Raw genomic sequence first — 13,669 nt, 5'->3', positions numbered from 1 at the left:
AAATTGTGTTTATTATTAGTGACTAGGATTTCTAATACTTTTAAATATGATTTAAATACAAAAGATAAGATACTCAAGCTTTGTAATGGAAAAGAGAATCTTGTAAAAGTCACGTGAGGAAGTTTTATACGAACAGAACAGATTTGTAATTCCTCAAAGTGACGAAACAGAATACGATGCATAACAAAACACATGTGGAGCAGTTCAAGATAACTTATCACCAAAATTAATGGAAATTATTAAAATAGGAACTCTATATAGAGATCTATGTCTTAAAAAATGATAAAAAAAAGTGATGCTCCTTGTTGATAAGATTGATGTTTCTATGGTAACAAGTGGCCTCTCATGTAACACCATGGTTCTTTTCTAAGATAGTACCATGGTCCTGTTCCAGTTCCCATCCTGCATATAAAAAATTTACAAATTAAACCAATGTTGTTTGGCGTAATATGTTTTTTTATTTATTGTAAATAATCTTATTATAAGTTTGATAACTTTTTATAGTTATCTTGAAAACCATATATGATAGTAATACTTTTTATTTACTCATAATTAATGTAAAACTCAGTTATACTGTTAATATGTAAATCATTAAATAGAATAGGTTTTCTAGATTTTTTTTTCTATTCCGTATATTTAATAGAGTAGATCTTACATGTTTGTGCTGAACAAAAAATATAAATAGACAAAAAAAAGTTTAATTAATGATTTTATTCTGCTTGTGTGTTTTCCTTTTAATTAAGTTCATTCAAATATGTAAAAATAGTTAATATACAAATGACATTTTATTAAAAAGCCTTTATTCTTAAAACAAGCCAATATATAATTGGAAACTCAATGTATATATAATCCTTTTGGTTTCATATCCAAATTCAGATTTTATGCTAAATTTTTTGATACCGTTCTTCTGCTGGATTTTCAAAATATATTAATTGACACTGATTTTAATATTTTAAAAGAAATTATTATTTTTTAATATATTTTTAAGGTTGAAGATGCATTATATATTGTTTTGATGTTCTTAAAAATTGAGAAAGATTGCATTGAAAGTATTAGAAGATTGAATGAGAAGGAGAAGTTTACCTCCATATACCAACTACCATACGAAGAATCATGTATATACTTAATGCAATCCATATTCCAATAAATTGTTTGCTTCTGAAGAGAAAGATTTCTATAGGAATACTCACTAATGACACCAAAACCTAAACAATAGAAGAACAGAAAAAAAAAGTTAATAAATTTTGTTAAAGTGACATATTATGAAAAGGAAGAAAAGAAATAAAGCATGTGAACTTGCCAAAGAATAAGCAGAATAAGCAAAATCTGAAGCCCCATAATTGACACCGTCAAAGACAAAGGCCAATGAATTAATTGGTTGAGTAGCTGCAACAAACTGAGAAATAAATGATATCAAAAACTCAGCAAGCTGAAATTTTGTTCAGATGGTTTGAAGTCTCACGTCAAATAGAAATAAGGCCAAATTATAATATATAAACAAATTTCATCTTACAAACTAGTTATGTGGGAATGAGTTAGGCTTAAAAACCATTTCTTAATATGGTATTAGAGTCATGGTTGGAGTATATAAGTAGAGTGCAAACTTCACCTTACAAACTGCTTTTGTGAGGATGAGTTAGGTTTAAAAATCAGTTCATAGATAACTAATGTTGGTGATTGATGTGTTAATTAAAAATCAATAATTTCAAAACATAGCAAAAGCAAATAATAGTTATGACATTTTCCCATGGCTCAAAACATGTGATTAGTTTTAGGGTTTAGATGTGAGTCTCATTTTCCCATGTGAGATAATATCTATGCATGACATTGAGATTGATCCATACCACATCACGTGCTATCCTAGCATGCAATAAATTTTCCTTTGAGGTTGATTTGGTGTTATAAAGGATGCATACCGGCATGCTAATTTTGATTAATTGCACAACAGTAGCATTTTTGGAAAAGATTGGAGCTCCAAAGAATAATCCAAGAGCAACTGCGAGAGAGAGTCCAAATCCCAAAAGAAAAGTCATTTGTAGGGTCCTTGTTGCAGCAGCAGTAGCTTTGTGGTAGTCTTTTTCAGCAAAGGAACAAGCAAGAATTGTCTGTCAACCATGGAAACTCACCGGTTATACTTTCATTTTTCTTGCATATATAACCCTAAACTACAACAAACTACACTCAATTTAATTAAGTTGAGTTAATTTAAGGATTACAAAATAGATCTATACGCATAATCACTAACTTTGAAAGAACAAGATTGATATAATGTTATAAAATGTTAGGGTGACAAACTTTTAGATTAACTTAACACACAGCATAGAGTAAAATATCATAAAAAAATAATTTTTTGTATTTAAAATGTGAAAATAATTTTTTGTATTTAATGAAATCGAACGAAATTAGGGTTAGAAAAAAGTGAACCTGTACTGCAACTGCTAAACCATCAGCAAGAAGGGATGATGCCAACCAGATCTGAAGGCCTGGTTGAAAGGCAGCCATGGGAATGGAACCAAGCCTTGCTGCCAGTGATGATGCTAAGGTCATACAAAATGTCACTGAAACTACCCTTATCAACAATAGACTCCCTGTACAACATATTAATAATTACTTTAATTAATCCCTAACATTTTTATATTTCTTTTTTAAATTAATTAATTAATTATAAGCATTCACCATTTTTGAGAAATCTGAAAATCTGCAAATCCTTCATGCTTGGAGGTAGGAGGTGCACTCTTTTCATTAACAATATAAGGAGGGTGGTTGCCATAATGTACCTATAAGGATACCCATCAATTTTGTATGTAAACAAAAATAAATAACCTATAGTTACCACACAGTTTCTTCCTGCATATCCATAAATTTTCCGTGCATCCTCATATAAAAAATAATAATCAATTATTATTTTTTAATTATACAATCTAGAAGTTATTTATGGAAGTAAAAAGTGACTTTTAAATAGTGTAATGCATAGTTCAATTAGAAAGTCAACAATACTTTTGGTATGTAATCTAAAACAAAAAAATAATTTTAGTGTAATCCAAAAGTCAAAAATGATTTTTAGAATGAGTAACCCAAAAATAAAATATGACTTTCCAATTATGTAATCTGAAAGTCAAATGATTTTCGAATTGTATAATTTAGAAGTTATTTATTTTTTCTAAATAGTCTTCAACATTTGAAGATCATTTTTCACTTCTAGATTTTATGATCAGAAATATTTGGTTTCTATATTATATATGCAATCTGAATTTTTTTTTTAAAATGACTTGTAAATTTTTCGATCTAAAAGTTATTTTTAATTGTCAAATGAGGCAATTTAAAAATGACATAAACGGATTTAATTTTTATGGAGGTGCAGGGGAAAATTTATTGAGCTGCAGGAAGAAGCTTCATTGTTATGAAATATGACAAAGTAATAAGACTTACTGGGAGATAACATGGGCCATGGCTGCACCTTTGAGGCCCAATTTCATATAAAAGATAAGAATTGGGTCCAATAGAACATTGAAAGCATATCCCGAAACTAAGTCAAAAAAAAAAAAAACAAACCCTACTTAGGAAAAACATTTCAATATACAATAAAAGATTATTTAATGACAAAAAATAATTAAAAAAGGAATAAATATATTGGAAAACTAAAAATTTATCAAATCAATATATTAAGGAAAAAAAATCAATTTTGATTGGAAGTATAATAAAATCAAATTTTTTATTGGAAGTATAATAAATATCACACATTTAATTCAATTAATTTAATAAAGTGTGTGAGTAAATATTCACATATAACACAAAATTAATTTGAACCTACCAATGACATATAAAGGAGTTGTTGTGTCTTTGAAACCTCTAAAGATTCCTTGCATGGCCAAAGAGAGTAGAACAGCAGGAGACCCAATTGATCTTAATCTTAGGTATTTCTCTGCTGGATTTAGCATTGGAGAATCCTAAATACAACAAAAGTAACTTACTATTAATCTAAAACTAAAAAAATTAATTAATTAAAATTATTATTAATAAATAAATTTTAAATCTAATTTAATCTTAAAAAATTAATTTACAATCTATCAAAACTATTAGAAAGTAGTTTTAAACTTAACTCAATCCTACAAAATTGGTTTGTAAAGAAAGATTTATACTCTACTTTTATATATATATATATATATATATATATATATATATATATATATATTATAATTTGACCTTATCTCTAGTCGATAATTAGAACAAAAACTAACTTATAAAATTTAAAAACCCCTTACATGTTTTAGACCCATTGCATACAGAAGAGGTTTGGCTGCAAATGAAAGGATTGCAGTTTGAAGGAGGCCAAGGATTGTTCCAAAAATTAAGGCTGTTGATGCTGAAGCAATAACCTTCTTGCCAACTTTTTTCTTCCTCTTACTCATAACGTTTTCTGAAAATTAAACCAAAATGTATAAATTGATTGCTAGAAAACCATGAAACTGAAGAATATTTGGACCTAAATAGCTCATGTAATAATGTATTACAGACAAATTCATGTGGACAAACACACAATCCTTTTAATAATTATATTATTATTTTTATTTTTTCCATAAAATTAATCTATGCATAAATTAAAACGCACCATTTCCATTATTCATGTCCATGTTTCCTGTGCCAACTTGTTCCACATTAGAACTCTTTGTTTCAACATTGTTTGATTCATCTGTTAATTCTTTTGGAGTATCAACGTTATCTGTTTGTGGAAGCATATGATCCTTAGACACAATTGGTCTGTCTAGCTTAGTGTTATCATTTTCTGTCTGTGTGGTGGCCAAGCTTTTGATGGTATCTTCCTCAGCCACAAAGGAAGTTGTGATACTAACGAGAGGAAAAATTGTAATTCTTGAAGCTTGGTTGAACACAGCAATGGAAACTCCTGCAGCAGCAAGTTCAAGTGGTCCTATACATATACAAGACAAAAAGGAACAAAAACACATGAAAGAAAGTTTATATGTCAAAATTAAATTCTAAAGGTAGATTGAAATTATATATGATAAGTGTGATGCTTTATATATTAGGGGAGATATGTATGTATATTACTTGTTGCTTTAATGTTTAGAATGAGATCAAGTATTATTGTTTTAATTATTTTCAGATTAAATATTTTTTTATTCTCTAAATTTGTAAATAAAATTGGGATCCATCTATGTTCAAAGTTATAATACATTTAGTTTTTAATTTTAAAATAAGTTAATTTAGTTATTTTATTTTAACAATATAAAATTCTTTTATATGTTAAATGACGTATCAGATTAACATTTGATATAAAAAGTATTATATAATATAAACAACTTATATATTAGTCTCGAAATGTGTTTGACACATTAAAATAATTCATCACATTAGATTAAAAAAATTATATCTAATTATTTAAAAAATTTAAAAATCAAATTGTATCAAAATTTTGAAACTTAAACCAATTATAATTTTAAATTAAAATTTAGGGACTAAAAATATATTTAACTCATTATTATACATCTATTCGCTAAGTTTAAAGCTCATTCATTGACAGAAAACATGTGAGAGATAATTTGAGTAAAATATGTGTGTTTTATTTGAAGGATGTATGAATGAATATTTGTGAAATTATAAAATAATGTTGGAAAAAGGAAGAGAGAAATGAATGAATACCCAAGTGGCCTATGAATGTTGTGTCTATCAAAGAAGCAATGGGATCAGCAACAACAGCAAGAGCAGCAGGGAATGCAATCCCTAATATCTCTCTAGAGAGGGAATCCAGCTTCAAAATATGTCTACATTTTCACATTACAAAGTGTTAGCTCTTCCAAAATTACATTTCTATGCTTTTGCTTACGAAACTTCATATAAATGCAAATTATATATTACTTTTCCTTCTTAAGATATATTAATCTATTTTAAATATTTAAAATTAACATCGTAATATATATGGGATTTGTTATAATATTCCCATTTATGTTTTAAAAAACATATGCATCCTAGTATGTTGATAACAAATATACCGTTCGCTTTTGTATTGTACCCGGTGCATTGAGTCAATACAAGAACGATCATCACAACAATATAACCGAACGATGTAATTAATCAACACAGCCGAACGGTGTATTGAGTCAATACAAGAGTCAACTATATATCTGTTATCATATGTAATAAATATATAAAAAATTTAACTCACTTTTTGAATGAAATTGACGTAACATGTTAAAAAGCATGATATAAATAATTTTAAAAAGTAAATTTAGGAAAGCAAAATCATTCTAAGTTTTTAAGAACAAAAAAAAAGCATCATGAATATTAAAACATTGTAAAACTTTAAAAAATTATGTGGACCTTGAAAGCATACATAATACCTTGCGTCTTTGAAGAAAACCATGAATGGAATTCCTCGTTTGTTGTTGCTAAGTTCTTGAGAATTGCCATTGTTGTTCTCCATGGTCTTGTACTCTCAAATAATCACAGATCCACACAATATTCTTGTTCAATCTGACAAGTTTCAAACGAACATAGTTATGATTAAAATTATAAAGGTTAAGGCATGAAAAATATTAGAGATTATTGAAGTAATAATCTTTTGTTTTTCTTCTAACAAATGAATGAAAGGAAAGTAATAAAGTTAACCTTTTGGCGTTGAAAGATCACAATACAAGGAAGTGACGTATTTATAGTACTCTATACAAGTTTATAACATTATTATATTTCTTGTCTATATAGTTTAGTTGAATTAAAGTTGTACTTTTCTTAAAATATAAAAAAGAGAACACGATAGGGAAGGCCTTTATTAATGAATTAATCAGTTACATGCAAGATAATTAAACACGGCATGCAGAAGCCCTAGAACTCGCAAATAATTGACACTACTGCGTGATTCATTTATTGCTATAAAATAATCAACAAAAATAATGGACCACTAAATGAAAATTTGGAGAACAATGATACAAGAGAAAAACAATGCATAGAAGACATGAATGGATGTAATATATGAACCGTTGAATCATCATTAATCTCTAGTCTTACACTTACAAAATAAATAAATAATAAATATATATATATAACTCAGCATTTGGAAGTTTATTTAGAAGTAAATGCAAATATTATCTTAAAAAAATGATTTTGTGAGATTATATAAGTTTAAAGTTTATTTCTTAATAAAAAAATATAATTTTTTCTATATTATTATATAATAATAAATTAATATATATATATATATAAAGATTTTTATATTTTATAATAATTATATTAAAATTGATCTTAATTAATTATTAGGAAGCTATAGAAATTTAAATGAAATATATAAGAATATGGTATATTGACTATCCAAAATCATAGCAAAGATGCAATATTTCAATACAATAGGTTCTTCAAAATTATATAAAATATTCACTCAAAAATATTGTACAAATACAAAGAGGCAATATTTCAATAAATACGATCTTCAAAATTAAAAATCGATCACAAAAGATTCAAAAGAATATAAAAACTATAGTATTTTTAAATTATTTAAAAAAAACATATGGTTTAATTTTAATTATTCCTATAAAATTTAATGATTAAACCTCGAGTCCCGAGTTTTATTTAAAATTACATTATACCACACGTTATCTTCCTTATATTCCTTTATAACGTTTTTCTTTTAAACTTTTATAATTAAACACAAACTTTATCTTCTTTTTGTAACGTTTGGTTATGAAATTTTGTAATTAAACAAAAACTTTATCTTCCTTCCGTAACAGCTTTTTTATAAAATTTTATAATTAAACACAAACTTTGTCTTCCTTTTATAACATTTTATGAAATTTTGTAATTAAACATAAGTTTTTTTTCCTTTTGTAACGTTTTTTATATGAAATTTTATAATTAAATACACATACATTCTTATTCTTATTACGCATTCTCATAATTAAAAGTTAAAACAAACTTCATCTTCCTTTTGTAACGTTTTTCTTATGAAACTTTACAATTAAACACAAACTTTATGTTTCCTTATATTCCTTTTGTAACGTCCTTTTTATGAAAAATTATAATTAAACACAAACTTTATCTTTCTTTTGTAACGTTTTTTAATATATAAATTTTTTTTACTTAAATACTAATTTAGTCTTTATTTTTTTTAGTTTATTTATAATTCGGTTTTAATATTTTTTTCTAATTTTTGTCAATTTTATTTGTAACAACCCAAAATTATACAGTCATCAACTATATACTTAGAATAATTACACGTATCAATAATTCCAAACAGTTTTAAAAGAAAAGAAATTAAAAGACGAAAATGGCCGAACGGCCTTTCATATATATAAATTAACTAGCGTTTACAAAAAGGCAAGGACGAACGGTGTACAAAAATAATGACCGCACGTCCAACTATTTACAATCAAAAGAGTGCTCGCTCACAGCCACTCGCTACTCTAAATAAAAACCGAACGCTTCTACTGTTCGGCCTTCACTTCCACGTCTACGAGGTTGGCGTCCTCCAAATTTTCTTCTTCCAGTGTTTCTTCAAGTAGCGCCTCCCCATCTGCTCACATCCACAAGGATGATCATTGCATAGACAAGACGAAGGTTCAAGGACGAACGACAACACAATAAAAGACACAGGGTAAGCTTATTGAATTTAGTTCAAGTCAATACATACATTTCATATATCTATATCAACTACAGCAAGTAATTTCACAACATATTCATTCCATCCATACGTAAGTTTCATCCAAAAATCCTGATACTAGACGACTGTCCGGACTGTATGAATTCTGTGTAGCTACGACGTCCATGCACCCAGGTGGAATAGCTGGAATACTCATCAGCAGCCACCTGAGGTTAGTCCGTTCTGTCCAAGTTACAGTTATGGACTAAGACCTCCTGCCATTCACGGAATATCAGGATGACCCGCCAGCTAAGCTTGCCACATTCATACTTCACAAATCTCAATTTCCAACCAAGAGTCGTTCCACCCTGGAACGCTCGTTCAAAATCAAAAATCACAATTTCAGTTCTCATAGTGGTCGCACATCTTAATTTATCTCCTTGAATACATTTTCATTCATGTTCCACTTTCTTAAAAAGACGAACGTTCAGCCCCCTTCATAATGAGGACGAACGTTCAGAGTGAGACCGAGAAAAGACTCCTTTGAATCAGTTAGATTAACTGACTCTAGTACGATCCAAATAATACTTAGAATAATTTTAGTTCAATAACTCTGGAACGAATCCAATGGATAGAAATATCACAAACTTGTTTAGATAAATAAACCGAACACGAGTTAATTCAGGAGACAAATCGCTAGTCAATGACCGAGCGCAAAATTAGGCATTTAATGAAGTTTGGACGAACATCAATAGAACTATTGGACGAACGCTATTTAAATTTATGGACGAACGCTATTTCAATTTAGGACGAACGCTATTACCGCTCGTTAATAATTACGGAAGGAACGAACGTTCGGTAAAGGACCGAGCGCTACTTATCATTTACACTGTTGGGACGAGCGTTCGGTATAAGACCGAGCGCCACTTAGGACGTACGTTTTCAGGTCGAGGCTCTTAGCTAAATTCAAAATCATAGAAAATTGGGATTTATACAAGATGAGATATTTAAAGTTTATGTTTTAATAATTTGACTAAGAGTTCAAAGGGATATTATCAGGCTTCTCAATGCTCACACAACACTCGCGATGTTTACGTCTGGCCGAACGCACAACGTAAAGCTATATAAGAGGGCGTTCGTCCTCGAGGATAATCCTTTCCAAATGAAAGGGTTCGACTCATTCAAAGAATTTACTACGAATACCGAACGGTCAAAGACCGTTTCGATAACGAACGTTCATTTTCATAGGATTCTCATATTTAAATTCCACATACAGTAACCATATTTTCCAGCAACACTTTCATGCATTAATTCACTCCTATCATAGTACAAATCAAACATTTTCATTTGCATCATCTCATCATACAGTTCATGTTTCCAATAAATCAAACCATAGCATATTCCCTCATCAAAATCATATAGTACAATCTGATATCCTAATTCATACTCAATAATATTTACAGAACATGCATTTAACACAGTGCAACATCACAGATCGTTCATGCAACACAGCATAACTCAAGAATTAAATTTAATAAGCTCCCCTTACCCGGATTGCAGTGAACGCCCTAAACTGAGGGGATCTTGATTCGTCTAACCGAGACTCTCTCAACGTTTCACTTACGCTTTCCAACTAAACTAACCAAAGAAAATTGGAAGGACTTAGTCCACGCCATTGCATGCAACGGGATAGGGTTTGCAGGAACTTCCAGAAACGAGCGTCCAAAGAAAACTTACCAGAACTGTAAGTTGTTCGGTTCAATCTGGAGCTCTCGGTGCAGTGATCGTCCTCACGGCTCTGAAACGTGATCGGAGTGAAGAATGATGAGTTACAGAAGAGAGAAGAAGAAAGGTCTCTAGAGAGAAGGCAGAGAGTTTGGAAGCAAGAGTTTTGGGGAAGAAGATGAAGTGTGCAGACGGAAAGGGAAGAGTTTTTCAGAGAAATTAATTTTCTCTTCCCTCGTAGGACGAACGTCCATTCGCGTGCTGCCACTTGGATCCCACTAACTACTTGGAACGTTCCAAAGTGACACTTGTCAGCATGCATGCAATGTGAACGTGAGTGCGTTTTAATGGAAGGGCGTGCGTGTCACGGTGCATTAATGGAAGCACAGTGGTGACTCAGCAGAGAAATTAATGGGGCGTGACATTATTAAATTTGATCTTTTATGTTAATTTCCTTTAAATAATTAACACACAATTACTATTAATTTATGTTTTTTTTTAAAATACTCTTTTAATTTTCTTATAACACTAGTCTAAGTGATTAGTATTAAGCTAGTGTTACACAATTACTACTATTTTTTTTCATCTAGAATAACCTGAAAGTCATGATATTAAAACTCAATCATCTAAGAATATATCAAGAATAATGATACTCTGAGAACATTTTTTGACAACATTTTAATATCATCTATGTGTTATTCTGTGATTGGTTTATGTTAGTGTTTATGATTATTATTATTATTGATTGTGGAGTAATTTTGGACCAATCACAGGATGACACGTAGATGATGTTAAGATATTATCGAAAAAATGTTGTGTATCATTATCCATAAAACAACTCAACGATCGTGACACTAATAACTTGGTAGTGCTCCATACTAAGCTAGACCAACTCGACATGGATTAGATCATATCAAACAAGCTCATTCTAAAATGACTAAATTGATCATCTAGACCAGATATAACAACTCAGTAAAACTGATGACATTAATTATATTTGACGGTAAAAAAAATTAAATTGGAGGGTCTATCATCCGAGTAATGGTGGGTTACAAATTATAACCTGATTTCAATTGTTCTTATAGAAGAAAAAAACATTTGTCCTAAAAATGAATCTCGGGTCAAAATTCTAGTTTACTACATACATATGAACTTACAAAGCTTTTCCCCTGCATTAAATTGAGAACAAGACATCATCATTTTAAAAAACTAGAACAAGTTCTCGAAACCTTTGGAAATCAAATTGACACACGTATGATGTGGACAAGAAAAGACGCAGAAGGGCAGTGATGCAAAGGACATCGACGAACATGAATCAGAGGAGCACCGACGAACGTGAATAAGAGGAGCACCGACGAAAGTGACTCAGAGGAGCATTGACGACATGAATCGGAGGAGTACCGACGAACAACAATAATGAAGATGAAACTCTATGTTTGTGTACTGTGGGCCCGAAAAAATTATTTAGGGTTTTTGTTAGATTTTAGAAAGAGGAAAATTGATTTCCAGTTCTGATTGAAGTTAGGGTATTTTTTTTTTTTTTATAAAAAAGGTGGTTTATGAGTCAATTCATTATAACCTAGCTTGAACTCGTATAACTTTTGGATTAAGTGAGATGATTCTGTTTTAATCCATAATCGATAAAAATTTTAATTTTTAAACTCAACCTGTCTGAACTTATGGTGAATCGGGTTGATTCACGAGTTCTATCTCATATCTATTTATTTATAACATTTTTTATTGGACTTTTACCCTTCAAGTGGTTAATGAGGGGTGATTAATGAGGGTTATATATCATGACTTAATCATAATTTAGGTTTTTCTTTATATTTATTTCCCATTTAGTTATGTTAAGATTTTTGGTCATGTAGGTTGAGAGAGTGCAATAACAATGTTCTTGAGGTTGAAAATGTATTTATGTCGAGATTTTCTTGGTTAGAAGAATTGGTTTCTTTTGCTAAGGGACTGAGTGGTCGAGTAGTCATGTGTTGAATAGTTGATGTATCAAATGTCGAATAACAGTGTAGAATGTTGTCAAGCAACGTGGATGTGTGGAGTGGTTAAATGACCTTGTAGAATTGTGTCAAGCAACGTCAAGGTACTGAGTGGTCGAGTGATCATGTAAAATGTTGTTAGACTATGTTGAGGTGTTAAGTGGTTAATTGATCTTGCATAATGTTGTCAAACAACACTAAGGTGTCAAGTAGTTGAGTGGCCAAGTAGAAAATTATTAGGCTACTTTAAGATGTCGAGTGGTTGAGTAAACTCGATTTTATTCTAAAAATCCGAATAGTTATTGTACCCAGACTCAAATAAGTATGTAGAGTTAAAAAAAGATACATATGAAAATCTTTAAAGTATTTATCTTTTTACCTTTAAGTATTTCCTTGCAACTTATTGTTTTATCATACAACTTTCTTTAGTTTTTATTGTTTTATCATACAACTTTCTTTAGTTTTTTTTTTCTCTTTCGTTGTGATTCAAAGCACATCAATAACTACTTTAAATATTTGTGACCATATTTGAGACTTTGTAATAAGATGAATGAAATTTTAATTGGTCTTCAAAATCTAATCATGTTGTTGAGATTTTTAATTGTTTCACTGTGTAATAAATTACCAAATATACATTGATTTATTAGTTATAAGAATTAACTTAATTATAAGAATTACTTAATTATAAAGATTGGACTGGTTTTTTTGAGAGATATATCCTCCTTACTAGTGCTGCATATATACCTATTATTTTGTAATCATATACAGAAACTTCAAAACCTTTTTACAATAAATGTTAGTAAATTTCTCAGAACAAAACCCTTGTGATGAAGTTTCTCCAGCAAGAGTGACAGATTGGATGCAGCTGGAAGGAGAATCCAGAGATGGTAACGGAGATGCAGAGTGAAAAGGCAGTAGCGTAAGTGATGGTTGAGGAGCTGTTTGGGAGGTGGAGAACTAGCTCAGGCGGCCTTCCACTGGAAGGAAGCTAGATGGAGAAGGGAAGCTCATTGGGATGACTTTTGGGCAGAGTTTTAGGTGCTGGAAAATGCATCAGCAGATTAAAATTCAATATTCTCAAAAATATCTTTACAAGGGTGGCTACCATGAATTGATAGGTGATTCATGGAGCTGCAATGAGTAAGAAAGGTAATGACCCATGTGTAAAATGTGAAAGACTTATGAAAAATGTGATAAAACTAAAGCAACACGTGATCTGGTGGTGTTGAGGGACGGTGGTGTGCTTAACAAAGCGTGGTGGTGCAGCTAGCAACTTGGACATTCATATGGACAGATTTGCCCCTTCTCTTGGTATCTCCTAAATTCCACTTAAAATGAAGGAAGAGAACTTGCCCTGTTGTATCCA

General features: G+C 30.2%; 1 protein-coding gene across 1 annotated transcript; it reads right to left on the bottom strand.

Moving 5' to 3' along the window:
* Positions 1-281: 281 nt before the first annotated feature.
* Positions 282-6,477, bottom strand: LOC108339093 (protein DETOXIFICATION 43-like). Its single transcript, XM_052877881.1, has 12 exons — positions 6,357-6,477; positions 5,659-5,780; positions 4,610-4,927; positions 4,263-4,417; positions 3,812-3,947; positions 3,430-3,526; positions 2,677-2,777; positions 2,425-2,588; positions 1,917-2,105; positions 1,301-1,396; positions 1,084-1,205; positions 282-402 (listed from the first exon to the last, which is right to left on the bottom strand). The coding sequence occupies exons 1-12, from the start codon at positions 6,437-6,439 to the stop codon at positions 324-326; spliced, it is 1,662 nt and encodes a 553-aa protein (XP_052733841.1). The 5' UTR covers positions 6,440-6,477; the 3' UTR covers positions 282-323.
* Between the last annotated feature and the right edge of the window lie 7,192 nt (positions 6,478-13,669).

The sequence above is a fragment of the Vigna angularis genome, chromosome 5 (assembly GCF_016808095.1).
Source record: "Vigna angularis cultivar LongXiaoDou No.4 chromosome 5, ASM1680809v1, whole genome shotgun sequence".
In the NCBI taxonomy this organism is placed as follows: domain Eukaryota; kingdom Viridiplantae; phylum Streptophyta; class Magnoliopsida; order Fabales; family Fabaceae; genus Vigna; species Vigna angularis.
The sequence above is the reverse complement of the archived record's forward strand: the minus strand, read 5'-3'. Positions and strand labels throughout refer to the sequence as shown.

Bases quoted from the DNA above. Each gene is read 5' to 3' on its own strand.
- LOC108339093 (XM_052877881.1), bottom strand. From the start codon at position 6,439: ATGGAGAACAACAATGGCAATTCTCAAGAACTTAGCAACAACAAACGA. The intron at 4,928-5,658 runs GTATTCATTCAT...GTATATGTATAG, and splicing joins AACATTCATAGGCCACTTGG to GACCACTTGAACTTGCTGCT. The intron at 3,527-3,811 runs GTAGGTTCAAAT...TTTTTGACTTAG, and splicing joins AACTCCTTTATATGTCATTG to TTTCGGGATATGCTTTCAAT.